At 51.6% G+C, this 27,712-nt stretch overlaps 1 protein-coding gene across 1 annotated transcript in view; it reads right to left on the bottom strand.

The window, feature by feature from the left end:
• HMCN1 (hemicentin 1) overlaps nucleotides 1–27,712 on the bottom strand; it is a 355,305-nt gene that overhangs the window by 276,495 nt on the left and 51,098 nt on the right. The window contains exon 2 of the mRNA XM_056106608.1: nucleotides 6,275–6,345. Within this exon, the coding sequence (XP_055962583.1) occupies nucleotides 6,275–6,345 (71 nt within the window). The remainder of the gene's footprint in view (nucleotides 1–6,274; nucleotides 6,346–27,712) is intronic.

Below are 27,712 nucleotides of genomic sequence, written 5' to 3'. Positions count from 1 at the left end.
CACATCTCCATGGTGAGCCTTGTTGTGACTGTGTTTGGCATCTCGAAGACGCCACGGGGAGCTTGCCAGGCTCTGCCGTGCGGGCGGGATCCTCTCTGTAGCTTGCCGGGCTTTCCGAGAGGGGACGAAGGAATCGAACCCGGGTCGGCCACGTGCAAGGCAAACACCCTCCCCGCTGTGCTACCACTCCAGCCCCAAGTCCATTTTTCTTTTTCTTTTTGGGTCCCACCCAGCAATGCTCAAGGGTTCCTCCTGGCTCTGCACTCAGGAATCACTCCTGGCGGTGCTCGGGGGACCATATGGGATGCTGGGAATCGAACCTGTGTCGGTCATGTTGGCTGCGTGCAAGGCAAACGCCCTACCCACTGTACTATCTGTCCAGTCCCATGACTCTTATTATTATTATTATTGTTAATATTATTATTTTGGCCTTTTGGGTCCCACCCGGCGATGCTCAGGGGTTCCTCCTGGCTCTGCACTCAGGAAATCACTCCTGGCGGCTCAGGGGACCCTAGGGGATGCCGGGGATCAAACCCGGGTGGGCCGCATGCCAGGCAAACGCCCTCCCCGCTGTGCTATCGCTCCAGCCCCAAGTCCATTTTATTTTCTTGATTTTCTTCTTTTTTTTTTTAACCGGAGTAAATTCGTTTGGTTTAGGCCATCTGAGGGCAAGGAAGAGGAAGAAGCTCGCCAAACACACTCGGGTCCTCATGGAGACTTTGGGCCTGTCGGAGGGGACATGTGGATGAGGAGAGATTCCCAACGAGGCACTGGTTGTGTGTGTGTGTGTGTGTGTGTGTGTGTGTGTGTGTGTGTGTAGGGGGGAGGCGGGCCCTCCAGGCAGGTTGCCGAAATCAAGGTCATTAAAAGATTTCACACACACAGAAAGGAAATTGCCCGCGACACTTTCCAGCCTCAGGGACGCGCTGTCTGTGTTTAAGTTGGAGCGGCAGGAAAGTCGCCTTGTCCTTCCTTCTCCTTCCGTCATCGGCGCTTTGTCAACGTGCTTTCTGCTGGGCCATTTGGATAAGAGACGCACCGGTGCGTTGTCTCACTGCCAACGCAGTTCTCTTAAAAACCAACAAACTTTCCCACCCCCCTACTCCAGCCCGCTGACCCCTGGCAGGACTTTGAACTGCATCCTCATCGTCATCAGCTCACTGGGGTCCAAACCCCCTTTCCAGCCGCTGGTTTTCCTGCTCGTCCCCCAGGGAACCCCCCAGCTGCTCAGCTTGGCTCGGCTCTGCCTCCCAGATGAAAGCAGAGGATGCTGAAATCCGTCTTATAAATTCAGTGACTTCACTGGAGGGCCTGTTTGCTCAAGTTTTTCTTGGAAAATTGCAAATGGTTGTTGTTCAAGTGAATTCCACATTTCCATGAGAAAAGTCTGGGGCTGAGGCTGGTGTCCCCTGGCGGTGTTGGCCACGGGCGGGGTGGGGCTGGGTTGGGGTGGGGTGGGGGGTCTATGCAGTGAACTTCAAATGGGAGGTTCTTGCTTTGCAAAACTCTTGTTTAGTTTTGTTTTGCTTTGCTTTTGGAGACTAGAGCAATAGCACAGCAGGTAAGACGTTTGCCTTGCACGCCACCGCTGACTCGGGTTCGATTCCTCCGCCCCTCTCGGAGAGCCCGGCAAGCTACTGAGAGTATCCCACCCGCACGGCAGAGCCTGGCAAGCTCCCCGTGATGTATTCGAGATGCCAAACACAGGAATGACAAGGCTCACCATGGAGACGTTACTGGTGCCCACTCGAGCAAATCGATGAACAACAGGACAGTGCTTTTTGCTTTTTGGGTCCCACCCGGCGATGCTCAGGGCTGACTCCTGGCTCTGTGCTCAGGAATCACTCCTGGCGGTGCTCGGGGGACCCCTGGGGATGCCGGGGATCGAACCCGGGTCGGCCGTGTGCCAGGCCAACGCCCTCCCCGCTGTGCTGTCGCTCCAGCCCCAACTGCGAAACTCTTAACACAAAAAGAAGGACTTTTTTTTTTCCTTCAAGATTCCCTCTTAGGAACAACCAAATTCAGTCCTTGACTTGGGGGGAACTGACAGGCAGAGAGGGACCTCAATAAATGTGGGGTAATTACTCCCAGGAAGCAGAAGCTCAACTCACACAGTTGTGATTCAAGAAGCCAGAGACATTGTTCGAAACTCTTCTAATCCTCCCCCCGGGGAACCGCTGAAGAAAAACACAAAATCGGTTCCAACTAGGTGACCCTTACTGGATAAAAATTTGCTCTTGCTTTACCAAAAAAAGAAAAAAGAAAAATCAAGGCACAGTGCTTTAATAAAATAAAAGTGGGGTTGGGAGTGAGATCAAGGCAGAATTTTTTTTAAAACACAGCCACCTTGGGAGGAAAAGCACTTCCCTGATGGACCCCCGGGGACCCAAGAAGGGGGATATTCTCTGGTTTCTACCCTACCATAAGCATGTTCTTGGGTCCCAAGACAACTCTGAGCTTAATACCATTAGAATCAAGGATGCCAGCTCTCACTGCACCCCAGAGAGAAGGAAGAGACTGCGCCCCAGGGAAAAGGGAGAGACTGCGCCCCAGGGAGAAGAGAGAGACTGCATCCCAGGGAGAAGGGAGAGACTGCACAGCAGGGAGAAGAGAGAGACTGCACCCCAGGGAAAAGGGAGAGACTGCACCCCAGGGAAAAGGGAGAGACTGCACCCCAGGGAGGAGAGACTGCACCCCAGGGAAAAGGGAGAGACTGCGCCCCAGGGAGGAGAGACTGCACCCCAAGGAGAAGGGAGAGACTGCACCCCAGGGAAAAGGGAGAGACTGCGCCCCAGGGAAAAGGGAGAGACTGCACCCCAGGGAAAAGGGAGAGACTGCACCCCAGGGAAAAGGGAGAGACTGCGCCCCAGGGAAAAGGGAGAGACTGCACCCCAGGGAAAAGGGAGAGACTGCACCCCAGGGAGGAGAGACTGCACCCCAAGGAGAAGGGAGAGACTGCACCCCAGGGAAAAGGGAGAGACTGCACCCCAGGGAAAAGGGAGAGACTGCACCCCAGGGAGGAGAGACTGCACCCCAGGGAGGAGAGACTGCACCCCAAGGAGAAGGAAGAGACTGCACCCCAGGGAAAAGGGAGAGACTGCACCCCAGGGAAAAGGGAGAGACTGCACCCCAGGGAGGAGAGACTGCACCCCAGGGAAAAGGGAGAGACTGCGCCCCAGGGAGGAGAGACTGCACCCCAGGGAGAAGGGAGAGACTGCGCCCCAGGGAGAAGGGAGAGATTGTGCCCCAAGTATAAGGGAGAGACTGCATCCCAGGGAGAAGAGAGAGACTGCGCCCCAGGGAGGAGAGACTGCAGCCCAGGGAGAAGGGAGAGACTGCGCCCGAGGGAGAAGGGAGAGATTGTGCCCCAAGTAGAAGGGAGAGACTGCATCCCAGGGAGAAGAGAGAGACTGCGCCCCAGAGAGGAGAGACTGCACCCCAGGGAGAAGGCAGAGACTACACCCCAGGGAGAAGGGAGAGACTGCATCCCAGGGAGAAGAGAGAGACTGCGCCCCAGGGAGGAGAGACTGCACCCCAGGGAGAAGGGAGAGACTGCGCCCCAGGGAGAAGAGAGAGATTGTGCCCCAAGGAGAAGGGAGAGACTGCATCCCAGGGAGAAGAGAGAGACTGCACCCCAGGGAGAAGAGAAAGATTGTGCCCCAAGGAGAAGGGAGAGACTGCATCCCAGGGAGAAGAGAGAGACTGCGCTCCAGGGAGGAGGGACTGCACCCCAGGGAGAAGGCAGAGACTACACCCCAGGGAGAAGGGAGAGGCACCCCAGGGAGAAGGCAGAGACTACACCCCAGGGAGAAGGGAGAGACTGCATCCCAGGGAGAAGGGAGAGACTGCACCCCAGGGAGAAGGGAGAGACTGCATCCCAGGGAGAAGGGAGAGACTGCACCCCAGGGAGAAGGGAGAGACATAGGACTCAGGCCCTCCAGACCGGTGTCAGATTCAAGTTCAGAGGGTGGGGGGTGATCTGGAGTGGAGACCCCTCATCCTGGTGTTGAAGGCTGAAGCCCACAACCCCGCAAAGGTCTCCGAACACAAAAGAAAGGGAGAGGCAGGAAATTGGGACGGGAATGTAAGTATTTCACTCCCTTGCTGAGCCAAGAAGACGGCCCAGTTGGATTCTTGTAGACGAAAGGGGAAAAAAATAAAAGACTAGGCAGCAAATCCCAACACTCTGCTCTCCGGGGCCTCCTGAGACTCTTAGCTGTGACTATGGATTCAGTTTATTTTGCTTTGTTAGGGGAGTGGAGGGGTGCACCCCAGCAGTGCTCTGGGGCTACTCCTGGGTCACTGATCAGAGATGGTGCCTGGGGGACCATGTGGTACCAGCGGTTCCTGCCTGCAACGCACATGCTTCAACCTTCAACCTTTCGTTTGTTGGTTTGTGTTTTGAAAGGGGTCACACCTAGCGATGCTCAGGGCTGACTCCCGCAAACTACTTTGTAAAGCGCCGCAGCACTGTCCTCCCGTTGTTCATCGATTTGCTCGAGCGGGCACCAGTAACGTCTCACAACAGATCGTGAGACTTGTTGTGACTGTGTTTGGCATATCAGATACGTCACGGGGAGCTTGCCAGGCTCTGCCGTGCGGGCGAGATCCTCTCGGTAGCTTGCCGGGCTCTCCGAGGGGGCGGAGGAATCGAACTCGGGTCGGCCATGTTGGCCGCTTGTAAGGTGAACGCCCTACCCGCTGCGCTATCGCTCCAGCCCACTTTATAAAAACACTATTTTTTTTTTTTTTTTGCTTTTTGGGTCCCACCCGGTGATGCTCATGGCTGACTCCCAGCTCTGCACTCAGGAATCACTCCTGGTGGTGCTCGGGGGATCCTATGCTGGGAATCGAACCCGAGTCGGCCGCATGCAAGGCCAACGCCAACCCAGCTGGACTATCTCTCCAGCCCCCAATAATTTTTTTAAACAAAGTAAAATAGACGATCCCAGCAGAAGGATCGCAACGTATCAATGGAATCATGATAAAAGAGTCATGATAAGCCAACGGAAGGACCATGATGAATGAAGCCCACTTGAGTTCTCACTCTTGCACCCAGGATGCTCTTATCAGCCTCCAGACCTAGTGCTCCCCGAACCCCAAAACTCATCACAGCATCACACTTCCCTGCCTCCTGGCACTCCTTTGAGCATTGGACACATTCGTCCAGGACAGAGAAAGAAAGAGAGAGAGAGAGAGAGAGAGAGAGAGAGAGAGAGAGAAGAGAGAGAGAGAGGAAGAGAGAGAGAGGGACAGACAGAGAAGGACTGCACTCATTGATGGAATATAAAATGACATAACATGAGATGGACACCCAAGGACCGTAGACACAAGGGCCAGGAAGATTGCCCCATGGTTGGAGGCCACCTCATGAGCTGGGGGAGAAGGCAGCTGGGATGGAGAAGGGACCACTGAGTCAGTGATGGCTGGAGGGGTCGCTCGGGACGGGAGACGTGTGCTGAGAGTAGATCAAGGACCCAACGTGACGGCCTCTCGGTGTCTGTATTGCAAACCATCACTGTATCACGGTCATCCTGTTGTTCATCGATTGCCTCGAGCAGGCCCCAGTAACGTCTCCTTCGTCCTAGCCCTGAGATTTTTAAAAAGTGCCACATTCGAGGCTCTTTCAGGGTCAGGAGAATGAGACCCATCATAGTTACTGGTTTTTGGCCTATTGGGTACGCCACGGGGAGTTTGCCAGACTCTGCCGTGTGGGCAGGTTACTTTCGGTAGACTGCCAAGTTGTCCAGAGTAAGAACTAGGTAATAAGATAGATATTAAATCATAATGCCCCAAAGTCGAGAGAGAGTCTGGGGGAGATTGTCTGTCATGGAGGCAGGGGGAGGGTGGGATGGAGGTGGATACTGGGGACATTGGTGGTGGGGAATGTGCCCTGGTGGAGGGATGGGGGTTCCATCATTGTGTGACTGACACTCAAACAGGAAAGCTTGTAACTGCATCTCATGGTGATTCGATAAAATAAAATTAAAACAACCCCCCAAAAAAAAGGAATGAACTGTCCCTTAGGATTTGAAGTGACGGACTCTTCATTCCCCTAGACCTGCCGACGATGGTTCCAGGGTAAAGCACGCAGAGTCACAGCTGCGGGAAGTGGCCACAGGTGGCAAGAAAGGACAAGTGTGCCTCATTCTGTCCACCCAAACACACTGCACCACCAGGACAAAGCACTGGCAACACCAACCGGCCTCCTTTGCGGGTCCGAGAGCATGGGAAGGTCAGCCCCCGAGAGGAAGGAACGGCAGCGGGCACTCACCTGAACGTACAGCTCGCGGAGCTCATACTGGAATTTCTTGGGATCCGTGGTGATGGTCACCGGGCCAATTTCTGCCAAGAGGAAAATGATGCCGATCAATAAAGCGAAATCAATCGTTTTTCAAGACTGCCGTTGGCAAGTGTGTTCTTACGACACACATCGTGTCTCTTTCAATGTCAGAACAGCAAAGTGGGGCTGGAGGGACAGCACAGCAGGGAGGGCGTTGGCCTGGCACGCGGCCGACCCGGGTTCGATCCCCGGCATCCCCTAGGGTCCCCCGAGCACCACCAGGAGTCATTCCTGAGTGCAGAGCCGGGAGTCAGCCCTGAGCATCGCCAGTGGGACCCAAAAATAATAATAATAATTAATAATAATAATGTGAGAGGCTGGAGTCATAGCACAGCGGGTGGGGCGTTTGCCTTGCTCTCAGCTGACCCGGGTTCGATCCCCGGCATCCCCTAGGGTCCCCCGAGCACCGCCAGGAGTCATTCCTGAGTGCAGAGCCGGAAGTCAGCCCTGAGCATCGCCGGGTGGGACCCAAACAGAAAAATAAAAAAATATATAGAAACAGCAAAGTCCTACCAGGAACCTTTCTTGGTGACAACTACCTGAGAACGGATAATTCCCTGTTGCGGAATTGGGGGCTGGAGAGATAATATAGGGTGGCGGAGGTGGGACGGGGGCGGGGGGGAGCTGCTAGCCTTGCAAGGCGGCAGACCCGGGTTCGATCCCTGGCAGGTCATGTGGTTCTCTGAACCTGGCAGGAGACAGCCCTGAGCACCACTGGGTGTGACCCAAAGACCCCAAAATTATTAAAATAATAGAATAAAAAATTGCCACAGAGGCCAGAGGGATGATTCCGGGGGATTAAAGTGGTTGCATGTGGCCAGCCCTTGTTTTCTCTGTAGCACCATCTGGTCCCCAAGCAACCCCAGGAGTGATCCCTGAGCACAGAGTCAGGAGTAGCCACTGAGTGTCACCAGGTGTGACCCAGTCGTCCCCTGAAGAAAACAGCAGCTGATCATAAGCCGAGTTGGGAGACACACACACACCCAGGTAACTGTTCCCCACTGTGGAGAAATTTAATTGAGCACCTACTTTGTGGCTGGACTCTAAATGGGTCCCAAATTCATCCTGCAGGTTTGGAATTCCCATAGCTCAAACCCATCACTGTGCCGATGTTAACATCTGCCCCCCTGCATGCAGCGACAGGCCCGCAGCACAGGCAACAAGAGTCCCCAGAAGACGGAAAGGCGGAGAAGACGCCTGACTCCAGACCCAGGCGGGTGTGCCAGGCCGGGAACCCAGCAGCCCAGCCCGGCCTGTGAACTGTCAGCGGCCCCGTCAGACCCGGCTTCCATGTTCCTCTGCGGCCCGATGCGGAGATCCTTCCAGATTGGAAAGTTCCAGATGGAGGAAGGCAGAGGACACAAGGAAAAGGGATCACAGGAGTGATGGGCACTTCCTAGGCCTTAAGACCCAGGGCTAAAAGGGGGGAGGGAGAAAGAGAGGGAGAGACAGAGAGAGACAGAGAGAGACAGAGAGACAGAGAGACAGATAAACAGAGACAGAGAGACAGAGAGAGAGGGAGAGACAGAGACAGAGAGACAGAGACAGAAACAGAGAGAGACAGAGACAGAAAGAGAGACAGAGACAGCGAGACAGAGACAGATAAACAGAGACAGAGAGACAGAGAGAGAGACAGAGACAGAGAGACAGAGACAGAAACAGAGAGAGACAGAGACAGAAAGAGAGATAGAGACAGATAAACAGAGACAGAGAGACAGAAAGAGACAGAGATAGAGAAACAGAGACAGAAATAGAGAGACAGAGAGACAGAGACAGAGACAGAGGGAGACAGAGAGACAGAGAGATAGAGACAGAGAGACAGAGAAAGAGATAGAGACAGACAGAAACAGAGAGAGACAGAGAGACCAGAGACAGACAGAGACAGAGAGACAGAAACAGAGAGAGACAAAGAGACCAGAGACAGAGACAGAGAGACAGAAACAGAGAGAGATAGAGACAGAGAGAGACAGAGAGACAAAGAGACAGACAGAGACAGAGACAGAGTGACACAGAGAGACAGAGAGACAGAGAGAAAGAGACAGAGAGAGGGAGAGACAGAAAGAGAGGGAGAGACAGAGACAAAGAGAGACAGAGGGAGAGAGATAGAGACAGAGAGACAGAGATAGAGATGGAGAGACAGAAACAGAGAGACACAGAAAGACAGAGAGAGGAAAAGTGCCTGCCACAGAGGGAGGCAGATTTGGGGTGATGGGAGGGAACATGGGGACCCTGGTGCCCGCTCGAACAAATCAATGAACAACAGGAGGACAGTGCTTTTTGCTTCTTGGGTCCCACCTGGTGATGCTCAGGGCTGACTCCCGGCTCTGCACTCAGGGATCACTCCTGGCGGTGCTCGGGGGACCCTAGGGGATGCCGGGGATCGAACCCGGGTCGGCCGCGTGCCAGTCCCCTCCTGAGCATTTTACTTGCGAGGACCAGCCCCCAAAGTTTACATCCTTCCTGGTCTTTATGCTTTGCTGGGTTTTGTTTGTTTCGTTCCCTAATCGATACCTTCTGGAGAGCAAACAAGACAAATTTAAAAGATTTTTTTTAACAACCTGAAATTCACAATCTATGATTGAGTACTATAAACAGGTACCAGATTTCAAGGCAGATTCTGTAACGCTGCTCTTCAACTCTACACAACATTTTGTGAGATTTTTTTATGAAATATAGTGTGCTTATTATATTTAAGACCTCTATTATAAAAAATGACATAATGAACATCTTTCGAAAAGTGAAGAGCTTACGAGACTGAATCTTGCTTTAGATGCACACAGTACTTATTCTTAAAAATCAAAAGCAATGGTTTCAGGGGCATAGCAGGGAGGGCGTTTGCCTTGCACACGGCCGAGCCGGGTTCGATTCCCAGCATCCCATAGGGTCCCCTGAGCACCACCAGGAGTGATTCCTGAGTGCATGAGTCAGGAGTAATCCCTAAGCATCACTGGGTGTGACCCAAAAAACAAACAAACAAACAAAAAGAAATAGCAATGGTTAGCAATGGTTTCAGAGTTTTGGATTTAATACCTAAAACTGCTTCCTCGGGAGCACCAAATAAAGGGTGTTGGGAGGTTCCTCCCAAGATGGGAGATGCATGCTGAAAGTAGACTACGGACCAAAGATGCCTCTTTTGCAAACCACAGCACCCAAAAGGAGAGAGAGAGAACAAAAGGGAATGCCCTGCCACAGAGGCAGGGTAGGACGGGGGGGATGGGGGGTGGGGGGGATGCTGGGACCCGTGGTGGTGGGAAATGGGCACTAGTGGAGGGATGGGTACTTGATCATTGTATAACTGAAACCCAAGCACAAAAATTTTTAAGTCTACAACTGTACCTCATGGTGCTTCACTAATAAAAATTAAAAATAAATAAATAAAACTGCTTCCTCAACATATATATTAAAACCGCACCCAGTATTTATTATCTGTGTTCTATTTTCATTATACCTTACCCTTTTTTATTAGCCAATTTTATATGTATAAAAATCATTTAATTTGGTAGATAAAAACACAGAAGACCCTGATTTAACACCTAAGACCTTTTTAAGAGGCCTTCTGTGGTCTTAATCATAATATTCATGTATTATTCCCGTCAGCTCTGCCAGGCCTTTATTATTTGATTTGGGCTTTTGCTCGGTGCTTCTATCAAATCAGGGCGTACACCTGACCAGGATTTGGCTGCAGGACAGCGTCGGAACCCCGAAGAAGTGGCCCGCATGTCACCATGCCGTTATATCCTGTTTCCCTCGGAATCCATCTGTATCCATCGGCCAGAGGGTTTCCTTCCAGCCCTCACAGGCATTGTTCTCCTAATCTGCCCTGCAGGGCTGTACTTGAGAAAATCGAGGAAAGAAGTTGACAATGTCATATTTTCTTTCCCTGCGGCCCCTGGCAAGACCGAGACTCGGGTCCTTACTTCCTGCTTCCTTTCCAGGAATAGACTTTTGCTTCCTTACAGTTTTTCATTACTTCAAGGGCTCCTGTAATAACAAGGGGTATTTAACCCTGACTCCCAAGGGTCTACGGACTGTAGTATTCACACCGCTTTCTTTAAAAAATAATAATAATAATAATAATGTACACGGGGCTGGAGTGATGGTACAGTGGGAAGGGTGTTTGCCTTGCACACGGCTGACCCGGGCTCAATTCCCAGCATCCCACAGGGTCCCCTGAGCACCGCCAGCAGTTAATTCCTGAGTGCAGAGCCAGGAGTAACCTCTGTGCATTGCCAGGTGTGACCCAAAAAAGAAAGAAGAAAAAAGTACGTACAGTTTCTGACTTTCGATTGATGGTTATTTATAAGCAAGGAAAGTTAAAAATCTCCAAACTGAGACTGGAGCGACAGCACAGCGGGGAGGGTGTTGCACGCAGCCAACTCAGGTTCGATTCTCAACATCCCGTAGGGTCCCCCCGCACCGCTAGGAGTGATCCCTGAGTGCAGAGCCAGGAGGAACCCTTGTACATCACCGGGTGTGACCCAAAAAGCAAAAAAAAAAACAACTCCAAACTGCATTATCCACTCATCGATATGTCTAAGACGTGAGAGAAAAAGGCAAGAAATTCTCCAGTACGATGGGGCTCTAAGGAAGGTTGGAAATGTTTTCAACAGCAACTTGGAAAAGGGAACTGAAAAGTCTAACCAGCATCTGATAAGGAGAGACACAGAAGCAAGGAGACAGCACCCTGCGCCAAGGACGGAGGGAGTTGACAGTTCCAGAGACCCCGGCGGGGAGAGCGTGGGCAGCGAGTTGGAACACAGTTCCGGGCTCACACGAGGGGATTGAAACAAAGCTATGGGGAGTGAGGGTGGCTGGTTTCTGCCTCAGGACTCAGCAATCCCACAAATAGACCCATCCCCAAGGCCATCTGCACACCATGACTCAGCTCAGCACTTCGCACAGTAGCTGGGACATCAGATGCCCCGGGAGAGATGAGAGGATTGTGAAGGTGTGGTACATACAGGAAAGGGAATACCATACAGCGGGAAAGAAGGATAAAACGACGCAGGTCACGGCAACTTGGGTGCAACTGGACGATGCCACGTTGAGTGAGTGAATGAAGCAGGAAGAAAGATGAAGGTCTGGAGGACAGGCTTTGCATACGGGTGTCCTGGGTTTGATGCCCAGGGTTGCATGGTGCCTTGAGCAAGAGACAGAGCAAGGTGGGGCGGGGGGAGGGAAGGGAGAGGAGGGGAGGTAAGGAGAGAGGGGAGGAGGGAGGGAGGGAGGGAGGGAGGAGGGAAGGAAGGAAGGAAGGAAGGAAGGAAGGAAGGAAGGAAGGAAGGAGGGAAGGAAGGAAGGAGAAGGAAGGAAGGAAGGAAGGAAGGAAGGAAGGAAGGAAGGAAGGAAGGAAGGAAAAGGAAGGGAAAGGAAGGAAGGAAGAGGAAGGAAGGAAGGAAGGAAGGAAGGAAGGAAAAGGAAGGAAGGAAGGAAGGAAGGAAGGAAGGAAGGAAGGAAGGAAGGAAGACAGGCTGAAAATACAAATGATTTCTCTTTCTGCAAATAGGCAACATGAAATGGAATTACCACAGTGGGGATCCTTTTTTTTTTAATTTATTTTAATCTAAATCTCTCTCCTAACACCCAAAATCTCAGAAACCTGGCACTTTCTCTAATAAATCAAATCGCCCAGAAGATGGACATTTCCGTGAGTCTCAGGAGGGTCAAGAAAGTTCGTGATCTGGGTTCCAACTTCGACCTTCTCCAAACACCACCCGAGACCAACGGGGCCTGTGGTGCGTGGAATGCCAGGAAGAGGGAGTGTTGGGATTCAAGGAGGGGGAGACTTAGATCACCCTTGACCCCAGAGGACAGGAAGGAGGACAGGAAGGAAAGAAACTGAGGGGAGAAGAAAGGGATGGAGCGACGCAGGAGTGAAGCCCCACAGAACCCAGGTACTGCAGAACTTTGTGACCTTGGACTCTGGGCTCAACGGGACCCGGGAGCAGAGATCCCCTGCCTGCGTCCCCCAGTCTCTGGCGACCCAGGGGTCACACCCATCAGCCACACCCTGCCGGCGCCAGATAACCTCGTCATCAGTCACCATCCAGAAGTCATGGCCGCTTCTCCCGGAACGGAGCACAACATGAGGCCCCCATGCCACTGGACTCCGCGCCAGGCTGTTTTCACTTGGGCCACCCCAGAGGCGGGGGGGTGGGTGAGAGCCCTCCCCACCCCAAGGGACCCAGCCCCAGCAGCCGAAAACCTCCACAACCCAACCACCACCACACTCAAGGCCACTCCCCACACACTCAGGTCAAGCCGCACATATGAGCAAACATTTTCCTGGACAGATGCAACATAAGACACTCCCAACCCATTCTCCATAGTTACCACACCATATTTGATGGCGTTCAGACAGTATGCAACAAATCACAGAGCGAAATACACATATATATATATATATATATATATATATGCGGCAGTCTTCTGCCCCTGTGTCTGGCTGTCCTCACCAGGGCCCCTTGGAGGGGGGAGGGTTGAGTTTCTCCACCCCCCCCAAGCAGAGCCCCAGCAGCTGAGGACCTCCGGAGCCAGCCACGGCCATGCTGGGACCACTCTCCACACGTCCGGATGGGCCTCACGCATGAAAGAACTGGCAGAGGAACCCAGGCATGTAGGTCCCGGGGCTGAGGTCTCCCAGCCTACTCAGATTGGGACTGGGCCTTCTCCACCTAGACCCTCCATCTTCCAGTAGGTAGGCGTCACACCCACCAGCTGCCACCAGTGCCAGGCTGGTCCCATCAACGGCCAAGACACAGAGACTATAAAACCCAGCTCCTGAAAGCGCACGGCCGCAACGTGCGACATCTTATTATCTTTCCTTTGGAGAACCTGGCAGGCTACAAAACGTATCCTGCCCTCATGGCAGAGTCTGGCAAACTTCCCGTGTCGTACTCAATATGCCAAATACCAGTAACAATGATGGGTCTCATCCTCCTAATCCTGAAAGAGCATTGAAATGGCTCTTTTAAAATCTCAGGGCTAGGAAGGAGGAGATGTTACTGGTGCCTGCTCGAGACAATGGACGAACAACAGGATGATCGTGATCGTGAGATATATATGCCTGCCGGAGCTCTGGTCAGGACGGGGAGGGAAACTCAACCCGCCCCCCTCCAAGGGGCCCCGGCAAGGACAGCCAGGCGCGGGGGCAGGAGACTCTGCACTGTGCTCCAGCAGCCAAAGACCTCCAGAACCAGCCACCACCATGCTGAGACCACTCTCCACACACATGAAGGTACCGGCAGAGGAACAAAGGCATGCGGGTCCCAGGGCTGAGATCTTCAAGCCTGCTCAGATCGGGACTGAGCATCCTCCACTCAGATCCTCCACCTTCCAGTAGGCAGGGGTCACACCCACCAACTGGCCCCTTGGTGCTGTGTAATCCCATCAACAACCAAGACCCAGAGACTATAAAACCCAGCTCCAGGAAGTGTGCGGCCGCATTTACGGCCGCATTTGCAGGCGCGCGACATCTTATTATCTCATTCTTACTTTGGACAACCTGGCAGGCTACTGAATGTAACCTGCCCACACGGCAGAGTCTGGCAAACCCCGTGGCATACCCAATATGCCAAATACCAGTAACAATGATGGGTCTCATTCTCCTAACCCTGAAAGAGCCTTGAATGTGGCACTTTAAAATATCAGGGCTAGGGGCTGGAGCAATAGCACAGCGGGTAGGGCGTTTGCCTTGCATGCAGCTAACCCGGGTTCTATTCCCAGCATCCCATATGGTTCCTGAGCACCGCCAGGGGTAATTCCTGAGTGCAGAGCCAGGAGTAACCCCTGTGCATCGCTGGGTGTGACCCAAAAAAAGCCAAAAAAAAAATATATCAGGGCTAGGATGAAGGAGACGTTACTGGGGCCTGCTCGAGGTGATCGACGAACAACAGGGTGATTGTGATCATGATATATATGCCTACATACGTATTTTCAGACATATGCACCAAAGCTCACATCACCCAATCTTTAACAACCTGTTAGGGATATCCTCTAGAATGTCTTAATGGCTCTTGCCAAAGTAGCACGATCTCCACGCTGTTTCCTATAGGGACACTTTTTAGTGAGCACGTTCCGCAGTTCTTCATAACAGACAGTATGAAATATATTATTTCGTTTGTGTTTTGGGACAGGGATTGGGGTTTGGGATGGGAACATCCCGAATTGGGTGGTGGGAAGGTGTCATGGTGGTGGGATGGGTGTCTGAATATTAAATGTCATCAAACATTGTGAACTAACTTATAAAAATTCAAAATTAAAAAAAAGAAAGGGGTGGAGTGTAGGGAGTGCGGGACAGGTGTCAGGGGTCCCAGGCACCTGTGATGTACAGAGAGTTGGTAGAGCTCTACATCCAAATGGCAAAGATAACCACCCTGACAGCAGGAGACCCAAACTCCCACAGCCGCAGTGAAAAACGGACCTGACAAGGTGGCAGGCTGGAGGTTGGGAGGGAACCCGGGGCACCGGTGGACGAAAGTGGACGCTGGTGGTGGGATTGGTGCTGGACGCTTGGATGCCTGAAACTCAACTACAAATAACGTCGTGAATCACAGTTCCTTCATGAAAAAAAAAATTAAATCCCCTTCTCTAAGCCAAATCTCCACATAGTCTACTTTCCAAAAGTTCTTTCAATTGATTGAACGTGAATCAATTCAAGTGCCTCCAGCGAACAAAGGTCCTGGTCACGATCACAATCAGGATCATCCTGTTGTTCGTCGATTGCCTCGAGCAGGCCCCAGTAACGTCTCCTTCGTCCAAGCCCTGAGATTCTAAAAAGTGCCACATTCAAGACTCTTTCAGGGTTAGGAGAATGAGACCCTTCATTGTTACTGGTATTTGGCATATTGGGTACGCCACGGGAGTTTGCCAGGCTCTGCCGTGTGGGCAGGTTACATTTGGTGGCCTGCCAGTTTGTCCAAAGCAAGAATGAGATAATAAGATGTCATTCGCGGCCGCGTGCTTCCGGGAGCTGGGTTTTATAGTCTCTGAGTCTTGGCCGTTGATGGGATGACACGGCGCCAGGGGGCCAGTTGGTGGGTGTGACCCCTGCCTACTGGAAGATGGAGGATCTGTGTGGAGGATGCTCAGCCCCGATCCGAGCAGACTTGGAGATCTCAGCCCCGGGACCCGCATGCCTTTGTTCCTCTGCCGGTTCCTTCATGCGTGTGGAGAGTGGTCTCAGCACGGTTGTGGCTGGTTCTGGAGGTCTTCGGCTGCCAGAGCTCTGCTCGGGGCAGTGAGGGAAACTCAACCCACCCCCCTCCAAGGGGCCCTGGCGAGGACAGCCAGGCGTGGGGGGGGAGACCCTGGTGTAAATATACATATTCAGAGCATCCAAGTTCTTGTCTGAAGAAAAAAGGAGCTGTGTTTCTGCTGAAGCGTCTCCCAAGAGTCAGAGCGTCACCCCACTTACTTTTCCTGGTCTAGATTCTCACCTTCCACCCCAGTCTCTCTGCATCTCACCACCCACTACAAGGTCCAGCCCCATCTGGAAGTGACCTGAGGACACAGAACTCTCTCTGACCTGGAGCTGAGCTCATTTAATACTTCAGAGCTCATCGGGAGGAGATGCCCACCTGGGTTCGGATGGTTTTTCAGACCACTTAACCCTAAATGGCTGCTTTGACACGAATGTGGTGTAGTTTAGAAAATCCCAATTTGTGCATAATAGCATTCCTCTCTACCCTGCAAAGATGTTTTCCATTTCACGATGCATTATCCGGTAAGTTTAAACACATGCACTTAACAACCTTGCAGATACCGTACATGCAACACACGGTCCGTTTCACTTGAACTGTTGAACAGGACGTAGCAAAAAATAAAAAATGTTACCGTAAACCAGCTGTTTAGAACAGGAAGCAAAGAAGAATGGCCTTAATAATTGACACAGGACTTTGAGGTAGAATGAATAGGATGTTATTGCTAAGACAAACTTCAGCCAAGACTACGGCAAGCATTCTTGCTTTAGCCAGACAGGAATTTTGTAGGGCCAAGAAAATTCAAACTCTCTCCCTGACTTGTAATCTTAAATACAAACTGGCATATCAAAAGTTCCCCATAACTTCGATAAGGAATTCACAGAGAAGAAATTATTGGTCTTGCCAATGAACTGTGACCAAGTTACTCCGAAAACATTCAAGAAAATGAATACCACGCCCCCCCCCCCGCCAGACCAGAATAAAATGTTTACATTTGAATAATAATATTCTTACGGGGGGGTAAATGTGTTTAAAATTGTAGACTAAAATTATTAGCCTTCATTTTGAAGTGTATAATGCGGTCTGGGGAATTTGTATTTCATAAAAGCCTAGATATTGTTTAGGGACAAAGAAAGGAAAAGTTGTCATAGGAGAAGTGAAATATTGTAATAAAAGGGGAAAAAATACGTTTGCTAGCCCTTAGGAAAGAATCAGGGGCTGGAGTGATAGTACAGTGGGGAGGGCATCTGCCTTGCACATGGCTGACCCGGGTTCGATTTCCAGCATCCCCTAGGGTCCCCCGAGCACCACCAGGAGTGATTCCTGAGTGCATGAGCCAGGAGTGAGCCCTGAGCATTGCTGGGTGTGACCCAAAAAGCAAAAACAAAAAGAAAGAATCATCACTGTTTTGGGAGATAGAGCAGAGAGCTGGACTGAGGGCACTGGCCTTGCACACAGCCCACCCTGGTTTGATCCTCAGCCCCATCCTGCCAGGAGCTGTCCCTGAGCACAGAACAAGGAGTAAGCTCTGAGTACAGCCAGATGTGGCCCCCTCCAAAGAAAAACAAACAAAAAACTGAGGAGACATACACAACCACTTTTCCCAAAACAGTGAGCAGATGGCCTGTAGACACGTGACACATTGGCCCTCATCACGGAAGATCAGGGAAAAATCAACCCACACCACACGCATCATCACCCGTCTCCTGGGGATGAGTAACTGCAACAACGAGGAGATCCACATGTTGACGAGGGTGTGGACAAAGGAACTCTGGGCTCCATGGAGGGAAATGTCCCTGGGTACGGCCCTGAAGGGGGAGGGTCTGGAGATGCCTTAAAAAAATTGAAACTTGGGGGGGGGCGGGCTGGAGCGATAGCACAGCGGGTAGGGCGTTTGCCTTGCACGCGGCCGACCTGGGTTCGATTCCCAGCATCCCATATGGTCCCTTGAGCACTGCCAGGCGTAATTCTGAGCGCAGAGCCAGGAGTGACCCCTGTGCATTGCTGGGTGTGACCCAATAAGCAAAAAAAAAAAAAATTGAAACTTGGGACCAGAGCGATAGCACAGCAGGGAAGGCAACTACCTTGCACATGGCCAACCCAGGTTCAATCCCCAGCATCCCATATGGTCCCCTGAGCACTGTCAGGAGTAATTCCTGAGTGCATGAGCCAGGAGTAACCCCTGTGCATCTCCGGGTGTGACCCAAAAAGACAAAAAAAAAATTGAAACTGCTCAAAGCTGCTCCCCACCAGCTCGGACTAGCCTCACTCAAGTGGACACCAGCAGAAAAACCCAGGTATGAGCAAACCTGTGACTGAGATCTCCAAGCCCACTCAGATCGGGACTGGGCCTCCTCCCCCCAGCTCCCCAATTTTCCAGGGGCAGTCACACCCACAAACTGCCCCTGGCGCCATATAAACTCATCAACAGCCAAGATCCAGAGACCATGAAGAAAGCTCCCGGAAGAAAGCAACGCAGAATCTCCTGACCCCGCGCCAGGCTGTCTGATTCCAAGTACCTTGGAGGTGGCGGGTTGAGTTTCCCTCCCCACCCCAAGCAGAACCCCGGCAGCCAAAACCCTCCAGAACCCAACCACAGCCATGCTCAAGGCCATTCTCCACGCGCTTGAATGAGCCTCACCTACACAGGAACTGGCAGAGGAACCCAGGTCTGAGGGACCCGGGGCTGAGATCTCCAAGCCTGCTCGGATCGGGGCTGAGCATCCTCCACCCAGATCCTCCAAAGTCCAGTAGGCGGGGGTCACACCCACCAACTGGCCCCCTGGCGCCGTGTAATCCCATCAACGGCCAAGACCCAGAGACTATAAGCCAAAGCTTTCGGAAGAGATCGATGCAGAATTTTGACGTCTTATACTCTAGCTCACTTATGTACCAAAACTAGCACACGTGTGTTTGGTTTTGACCTACTTACTTGTATTCTCTTATATTCGAGCTTAAGTGGCCCCAGGATGAAAGACCTTCACACCCTTCCCTCTTATTGTTGGTGGGGAGGTGCCTGGTGGTGGGATTGGCGTTTGAATATTATCTGCAATGAACTACTGTGAACTGTATCACTGTCATCCCACTGTTCATCGATTTGCTCGAGCGGGAGCCAGTAACATCTCCATTCGTCCCTGTCGCATGCTAGTGTAGCCCCATGGTGTACTGGAGGCTCTTCCAGGGTCAGGGGAATGAGGACCGTCATTGTTACTGTTTTTGGCATATCAAGTACGTCACGGGGAGTTTGCCAGGCTCCGCTGTACAAATACGGAGAAAAACTTTGTCTGTGACTCCACTGCAGCAAATGCAGGTTCTGTCGTTTGGATAAAGGGCAGCGGGTTTGGATAGCACAGTGGGGAGGGCGTTTGCCTTGCACGCAGCCAACCCAGGTTCGATCCCTGGCATCCCATAGGGTCCTCCGAGCACCGCCAGGAGTGATTCCTGAGTGCAGAGCCAGGAGTAACCCCCTGTGCATTGCAGGGTGTGACCCCAAAAAGCAAAAAAAAAAAAAAACATGGCAACGTACTGCACTGTCGTCCCGTTGTTCATCAATCTGCTCAAGCGGGCACCAGTAACGTCTCCATTGTGAGACTTGTTGTTACTGTGTTTGGCATATTGAATACGCCATGGGGAGCTTGCCAGGCTCTATATATCATGGTGTTTAACTGTCACTGTCCTCCCGTTGTTCATCGATTTGCTCGAGCGGGCCCAGTAACGTCTCCATTGGAGACTTTGTTGTTACTGTGTCTGGCATATCGAATACGTCACAGGGAGCTTGCCAGGCTCTGCCGTGTGGGCGAGATACTCTCGGTAGCTTGCCGGGCTCTCCGAGAGGGGGATGAGGGGAAGTGTGGTTATTATTTTGCTGCTAATGGTCTAAGTCAGAAAAACCTTCTCAGTCTTAGGTAAGAACACTGGGAAAGCATTGATCTGGGCCGTTTATCTGTTCCTGACAAGGGCTGAAATATGTGAAATATTTAGAGTCTAAGCAAAACAGTCACTATCTGGCTGGGTGCCCTTTTCCAATCTTCTCTCTTCATCCTTCTTCCCAGGGCAAAGCCCTGGGAATGTGAGTCTCCCTAGTGCTGAGTCTTGGGTAAGAAGTCCAAGAATTCCTTTCGATTAGGTAAAATGGAACACTGGAGGCTTTTGACATGAAAATTCACCCACGGTCCGATCCGAGCTCTTTCTCTGCATCTGACTGACTCGGAATTGTTTGCTAAACTCCCTAGAAAGGGCATCTGTGTGTTCATCTACACACACATGCAAACATCTTGCTTTTTTTTGTCTTCATGAAAAATATATTGGGGCACAAAGAGAGAACTCAAAGGGCTGGAGCATATGCTTTGCATAGGGGTGTCCTGGGTTTGATGCCCAGCATTGCACGGTCCCTGGAGCAATTAATTACTAGTGAGAGGGAAGGGAGAGGAGGAGAGGGGAGGGAGGAAGGGTAGCGAAGGGAGGAAGGAAGGAATGAATGAAGGGAGGGAGGGAGGAGAGGAAGAGAGGAAGGGAGGAGGGAAGGAGGGAACGAGAAAGAAAGGAAGGAAGGGAGGAGGGAACGAGGAAGGAAGGAAGGAAGGAAGGAAGGAAGGAAGGAAGGAAGGAAGGAAGGAAAGAAGGAAGGGAGGGAGGGAGAGAGGGAGGGAGGGAGGGAGGGAGGGAGGAAGGGAGGGAGGGAGGAGAGGAAGAGAGGAAGGGAGGAGGGAAGGAGGGAACGAGAAAGAAAGGAAGGAAGGGAGGAGGGAATGAGGGAACAAGGAAGGAAGGAAGGGAGGGAGGGAGGGAGGGAGGGAGGGAGGGAGGGAGGGAAGGAGGGAAGGAAGAAGGGAAAGAAGGAGGGAAGGAAGGAGGGAAGGGAGGAAGGCAGGAGGGCGGGAAAGAAGGGAGGGAGGGAGGGAGGGAGGGAGGGAAGGAGGGAAGGAGGGAAGGAGGGAAGGAGGGAAGGAAGGCTGAAAATACAAATTATGGGGCTGAAGTGATAGCACAGCGGGGAGGGTGTTTGCCTTGCACACGGCTGACCGGGGTTCAATTCCCAGCATCCCATAGAGTCCCCCAAGCACCACCAGCAAGTGAAGAGCCGGGAGTAACTCCTAGGCACCGCCAGGTGGGACCCAAAAAGAAAAAAAATACAAATTATTTCTCTTTCTTCAAACAGAGAACATGAAATAGAATTACCACAGTGGAGACCTTTTTTTTGGTTTTTTTTTTTTAATCTAAATCTCCTAACACCAAAAAGCTCAGAATCTCCACCTTCAACTTTCTCTAATAAATCAAATCACCCAGAAAGATGGACATTTCCATGAGTCTCTTGAGGGTCAAGAAAGTTCGTGAGTTGGGTTCCAACTTCAACCTCCTCCAAACACAACCCGAGACAGACGGCTGCACGGGGCCCCGGGGTGAAGGGGCCACGTCTAAGTAGAAGCCTTTGCACCCCACCCCCGACCCCTCACCCCCGACAAGCCACAGACACATGGGATGCAGTTGTTAAGAGTGCGTGTGTCCCCACGGAGACCACAGAACGTGGCTTGAGCCAACGCAGACACTCAGGGGCACTGCTGGGGCCCTGGGCGTGCCTTATGCCCTCACCGGGTGCCAGCCAACCCCCAAGCCCCCGTCCTTGGGCTCCAGGACCCCAAGTGACTCCACGCACCACTGCAGAACAAACATCCTGGTGACGGATGCCACCCGGCGTCTGCTTTCCAACGTGAACTTCAAAAGCCACGGACGGTCTCTTTGTTGTCTGAGCTGAGCACAGAGCGGAGGCAGAAGGGAACATGTGCTTTCCAGGCCCCCATTAATAACAATTCGCAGAGACACTCAAAGGCAGGGTAAGCTCCCAGATGAACTGACTAATCGCGCTGGGCTGGGGCTGAGTCAGACCCACCAGGACACGGAGAGCCAAGACGAAGAGTGGAGTGTGACCCGGAGCTAGGGGACTCGGGGCGGGGGACGGCGAGTGTGTCAGGGGTTGCAGTTCCAGCAGGTCTGACTGCCCGGGACCGGTCTGTGGCCGAGCTGGAGAGATCAAGGCTGGGATGAGAAGGAGCTGGGACCCCATCAACGCATGCAACCGCGGCAGGACTGGGTGTGTTTTACGGTTCCTTAATCTCCACAGTTGTCTGTTTCCATCTACACAGTGGAAAGGTAAGGCACATACCAGGCACAAGGCCGACCCGGGTTCGATCCCTGGCACCACACAGGGTCCCCCGAGCACCGCCAGGAGTGATCCCTGAGTGCAGAGCCAGGAGCCAGCCCTGAGCATCGCAAGCCCCCTCCAAGAAAGAAATGAGATAGATCAGGGGCTGAGAGATAGCCCAGCGGGGAGGGCGTTTGCCTGGCACGCCGCTCACCCAGGTTCGATCCCCGGCATCCCATAGGGTCCCCCGAACACCGCCAGGAGTGATCCCTGAGTGCAGAGCCGGGAGTCAGCCCTGAGCATTGCCGAGTATGACCCCAAACCAAAAAAATAACCACAAAGGGATGAGGGGAAGGTGGAACTAATAATTAATCATTAATAATCAGATGGCAAAGAAGGGCTGTGAGGGTTTAATAAAAATGGCTGGGATTGGGGCTGGAGCGATAGCACAGTGGGTAGGGCATTTGCCTTGCATGTGGCCAACCCCAGGTTCGATTCCCAGCATCCCATATGGTCCCCTGAGCACTGCCAAGAGTGATCCCTGAGTGCAGAGCCGGGAATCAGCCCTGAGCCTCGCTGGGTGTGATCCAAAAAGCAAAAAAAAAAAAAAAAAGAACGGCTGGGATATGCCAACCAGCTGCTGCTGTCAAAAATCAGCATTAAAGGGACAATTAAGACATTTGCCTTGCACACGGCCAACCTGGGTTCAATTCCCGGCATCCCATAGGGTCCCCCGAGCACCGCCAGGAGTGATTCCTGAGTGCAGAGCCATGAGGAACCCCTGTGCATCACCGGGTGTGACCCCCAAAAAATAAATAAATAAAGCAAATAAATAAAGGGACCATGCAGTACAGTGGGTTAGGGCACTGGCCCATCAGAAGGATTCCTGAATACAGCCAGGAGTAAGCCCTGAGCACTGTCATGTGTGGCCCCAAAACCAACCAAGCAAGCAAATAAAACAAAACCAAAAACTGGCATTACAGCCAGTACTAGGATAAGTTAAATCAGTGTCTCCTCTTCATGCAAGACACAACTTCAACCTGGAGATTCACACATCCTTTTTTTTTTTTAATTTTTATTAGTGAGACACCATGAGGTACAGTTGTAGGCTTACAAATTTTTGTGCTTGGGTTTCAATTATACAATGATCAAATACCCATCCCTCCACCAGTGCCCATTTCCCACCACCAGGGGTTCCAGTATCCCTCCCACGCCCCATCCCCCCCCCATCCCACCCTGCTCTGTGGCAGGGCATTCCCTTTTGTTCTCTCTCTCCTTTTGGGTGTTGTGGTTTGCAAAAGAGACATTGAGTGGCAATCATGTTTGGTCTAGAGTCTACTTTCAGCACACACATCCTTTCTTGTGTCTGTCACTACATGAAAAAGTATCACAAAAGGCGGGAGAGAGGGTTCAGAGGGTGGAGTGTGCCTTCCACACTGAGTCTGACCTGAGTTAGATCTCTTAGTTCTGTGGTCCCCGGAGCTGTGGCAAGTGATCCCTGAATGCAGAGCCAGGAGTGAGTCCTGAGCACAGCCAGGGCAGTAGCCCAAACACATGCAAAAAGAAAAACCAACCAAGCAAACAGACAAAAAAAAAAAACTATTATGACACTGGATTACCATCTCAAAAGAAAAATAAAACGTGGCATGAGACACATTCTTATTAAACCCTGCTTCTTAAAAAAAATATTTATATTTGTGCTTTGTGTGAGATTAAAAAAAACAGATTCTAATCATGTGTATATGAGTTTGGGATGACTAAAACTCTATTTTTGTGTCTTCAGAGATCATAAAATATTATTTCCCGGCACTTGCATTAAATTAGGACTAGGAATTGGAACTGTGTGTAATAAAACATTTCTGAACAATGCTTGGTTTTTACTTCCTGATCTTGAAAATAGTGGAATAATAAGTAGATCGATGAAATAAAATGGAGAGGCCAGCCCAGGGAGATAATACAGTGGATAAGGCACTTGCCTTGCATGAGGCTGATATAGAATCAATGGGATGACCCCTGAGCACAGAGCCAGGAGTAAGCCCAAGGAAGTCACACCCCTCCAACCCGACCCCCCCAAACTGAGAGTCCAGTAAACTGAACTTTCTTCTTCTCTCTTTTTTTGGTTTGCTTTTTGGGTCACACCTGGCAATGCACAGGGGTTACTCGTGGCTCTGCACTCAGGTTCCCTGGCGGTGCTCAGGGAACCCTATGGGATGCTGGGAATCGAACCTGGGTCGGCCGCGTGCAAGGCAAACGCCCTCCCCGCTGTGCTATCGCTCCAGCCCCTAAACTGAACTTTCAAGGAGTGTTAAATGAATGACTAAAGCCACAAGCGGAACCTGGAGAAAGTAAAGTCAGCAGTAAATGGTGTTGGGGGACAGAGTAGCTTCGTGTAAAAACACGAAACTGGGTTCCTGTCTTTTCTCATGCACAGAAGTTAACTCTAAATGGATTAAAGACTTGGATGTCAGACCCAAAACCATAAAGAAAAAAAGAAAACAGGCAGAACTCTCCGTGACACGGGCTTCTATGGGCCTTTGGAGATTTGACTCCCTTGGCAAGAAAAATAAAATAAAAAAACAAACAAATGGGATTGCATCAAACTCAAACGCTGCTGGACGGCAAAGGACATTCCCACTGAAATGAAAAGACATCTTCCTGAATTGCAGGAAATCTTCACGTGCCCAAATTCAACCGCAACTAAAACGAAAACTACCCCATCCCGCCCCCCCAAAAAAAACAAATAAAGAGAGAAATCACATCACATCACGGTCCTCCCGTTGTTCATCGATTTGCTCAAGTGGGCCCAGTAACGTCTCCATGGTGAGACTTGTTGTTACTGTGTCTGGCATATCGAATACGTCACGGGGAGCTTGCCAGGCTCTGCCGTGCGGGCGAAATACTCTCGGTAGCTTGCCGGGCTCTCTGAGAGGGGTGGAGGAATCGAACCCGGGTCAGCCATGTTGGCTGCGTGCAAGGCAAACGCCCTACCACTGTGCTATCGCTCCAGCCCAAAGAAAAGAGGAATAGTTTCTCCAAAGAGACGTGATGCAAGGGGTGAAGAACGAGTAGAGTGAATGGAGCACTTGTCTCACCAGGAAGACCCAGGTGTGATCCCTGACAACCCACTGGTTCCCCAAGCACTACCACTAGTCACCCCTAGGCACGATCCACTAGTGAGAGTAGCATTGTATCACTGTCCTCCCGTTGTTCATCGATTTGCTCGAGCGGGCACCAGTCACGTCTCCATGGCGAGACTTGTTGTGACTGTGTTTGGCATCTCGAAGACGCCACGATAGCTTGCTGGGCTCTCCAAGAGGGATGGAAGAGTAAATGCCCTACCCGCTGTGCTATTGCTCCAGCCCCAAAACAAGCATATAAAGAAGATGAAAGACAGGCAGACAAACTACAGGTACTTTAATGAAAGTTCATCTTCACAGCTCATCAGGGAAACAGAAATCAAGAGGACGAAAATCAATAGGATGAGATCATTGTCTCACACCTTTAAGAATAACCTCTGTCAGGGCTGGAGCAAGAGCACAGCGGGGAGGGCTTTTGCCTTGCAAGCGGCTGACCCGGGTTTGATTCCCAGCATCCCATAGGGTCCCCTGAGCACCGCCAGGAGTGATTCCTGAGTGCAAAGCTAGGAGTAACCCCTGAGCATCGCCGGGTGTGACCCAAAGAATAACTTCTGTCAAAAATAAATAAATAAGTCCAGAAGCAAGTGCCGGACAGATGTGGAGTAGAAGAAAGAACCCCATTCACTGTGTGCGACTTCTATGGAAACCAGTATCCGACTTCTTGAACAAACTAAAACCGGGGCTGGAGTTATAGTACAGCAGGGAGAGCGTTTGCCTGGCACGCAGCCGACCTGGGTTCGATTCCCAGCATCCCATAGGGTCCCCTGAGCACCACCAGCAGTGATTCCTAGTGCAGAGCCAGGAGTAACCCTTGTGCATCACCGGGTGTGACCCCAAACGCAAAAAAAAAAAAGTAAAGAAAAAGCTAAAACCAGCAAGAGACGTCTCAAAAAAATCTAAACCTGAATGACAGCAACTACCATTCTTGGAATGTATCTGAAGAACACAAAAAACAACCATTCACAAAGAAACTCCCCCCTCACACACACACACACACACACACACACACACACACACACACACACACACCTATGGTCACTGCAACACAATTCAGAACAGCCCAAATCTAGAAAGAACCAGAACACCTGATGACAGATGAGTGAATAAAAAAGATGGAATCTGCGTATCCACTGGAATCCTGTTGTTCGTCGATTGCCTCGAGCAGGCACCAGTAACATCTCCTTCATCCTAGCCCTGAGATTGTAAAAAGTGCCACATTCAAGGCTCTTTCGGGGTTAGGAGAATGAGACCCATCATTGTTACTGGTATTTGGCATATTGGGGACACCACGGGGAGTTTGCCAGACTCTGCCATGTGGGCAGGTTACTTTCGGTGGCCTGCCAGGTTGTCCAAAGCAAGAATGAGATAATAAGATGTCAATAAGGTCCTTCCAGGAGCTGGGTTTTATAGTCTCTGAGTCTTGGCCGTTGATGGGATTACAGGGCGCTGGGGGTCATTTGGTGGGTGTGGCCCCTGCCTACTGGAAGATGGAGGATCTGGGTGGAGGATGCTCAGCCCCAATCCGAGCAGGCTTGGAGATCTCAATCCCGGGACCCGCGTGCCTTTGTTCCTCTGCCGGTACCTTCATGCGTGTGGAGAGTGGTCTCAGCATGGTGGTGGCTGGTTCTGGAGGTCTTCGGCTGCCAGAGCCCTGGTCAGGACGGGGAGGGAAACTCAACCTGCCCCCTCCAAGCTATTCCAATGGAATAGCTCTATTTTATTTTATTTTTTGGTTTGGGGGGGCCACGCCACATGATGTTCAGGGCTGACTCCTGGCGCTGTGCTTGCGAATTATTCCTGGTGGTGTTCAGAGGATCCCAGGGGATGCTGAGGACCGAACCCAGGTCGGTCACATACAAGACCAAATTTACGATCTCCCTGGCCCCTCCAGTGGAATATCTCTTGGCTGCACAAAAAGATGAAATCTGGCCTTTGGCTTCGACACAAAGGGAACTGGAAGGGGTCATACGATGTGAAACAAGTAAGGAGAAGAAAGCCAAATGCCGGATGATCCCACTCGCTTGTGGGCTAGAGAGAACTAGGAACGGGACCGTGTCCAACGTACACACACCCTTGGCCTCTGACCAGAGCACGAGGTCAACCAGACAAGAGCCGGCGGAGAGTTGGTGGAAAATCGTGGAAGGATCCTGGTGCTTTATACGGCTTTATACTTTACAGCCGTGATGCTCACGCCGTACCCCCTAAACAGGCAGACATGGGGGCTTGTAAATCAACGTGCTGCAATGGAGATATGCTCTAAAGATGGCAACAGGAAAATAAGAAAGCAGTGTCACTATCAAAACAAGAACAAAATCTCCAAATCTCCAAATGCCGGAGCGATAGCACAGTGGGGAGGGCGTCTGCCTTGCACACGGCCGACCTGGGTTCGATCCCCAGCATCCCATCGGGTCCCCCGAGCACCGCCAGGAGTGACTCCTGAGTGCAGAGCCAGGAGTCAGCCCTGAGCATCGCCGGGTGGGACCCAAAAAGCAATCAATCAATCAATCAATCAATCAAGAGTGATGAACCAGGGACTGGGGCTAACCCAGGTTAGATCCCCGGCATCCGAGCACCGCCAGGAGTGATTCCTGAGTGCAGAGCCAGGAGTCAGCCCTGAGCATCACTGGGTGTGACCCAAAAAAAGGTGTTTACCCAGAATCCAAAGCAGGACTCTTAGGATTGCTGATTAACCCTTGAGGGAAACGACAATTCACCAACCGCCCCTTCTACAAAACTTTTGCTCTCATGTGGTTGTTTCTGAAACATTTCCTTCTTTTTCCCTCTTTTATCAAATTTGTATTTGTATTTTTTAATTTTTTTTGCAGTCTCCTGCCCCCGCGCCTGGCTGTCCTCACTGGGGCCCCTTGGAAGGGGCGGGTTGAGTTTCCCTCCC

The sequence above is a fragment of the Sorex fumeus genome, unplaced genomic scaffold, assembly GCF_029834395.1.
Source record: "Sorex fumeus unplaced genomic scaffold, SorFum_2.1 ptg000135l, whole genome shotgun sequence".
In the NCBI taxonomy this organism is placed as follows: domain Eukaryota; kingdom Metazoa; phylum Chordata; class Mammalia; order Eulipotyphla; family Soricidae; genus Sorex; species Sorex fumeus.
This window is presented reverse-complemented; position numbering and strand designations above follow the sequence as displayed.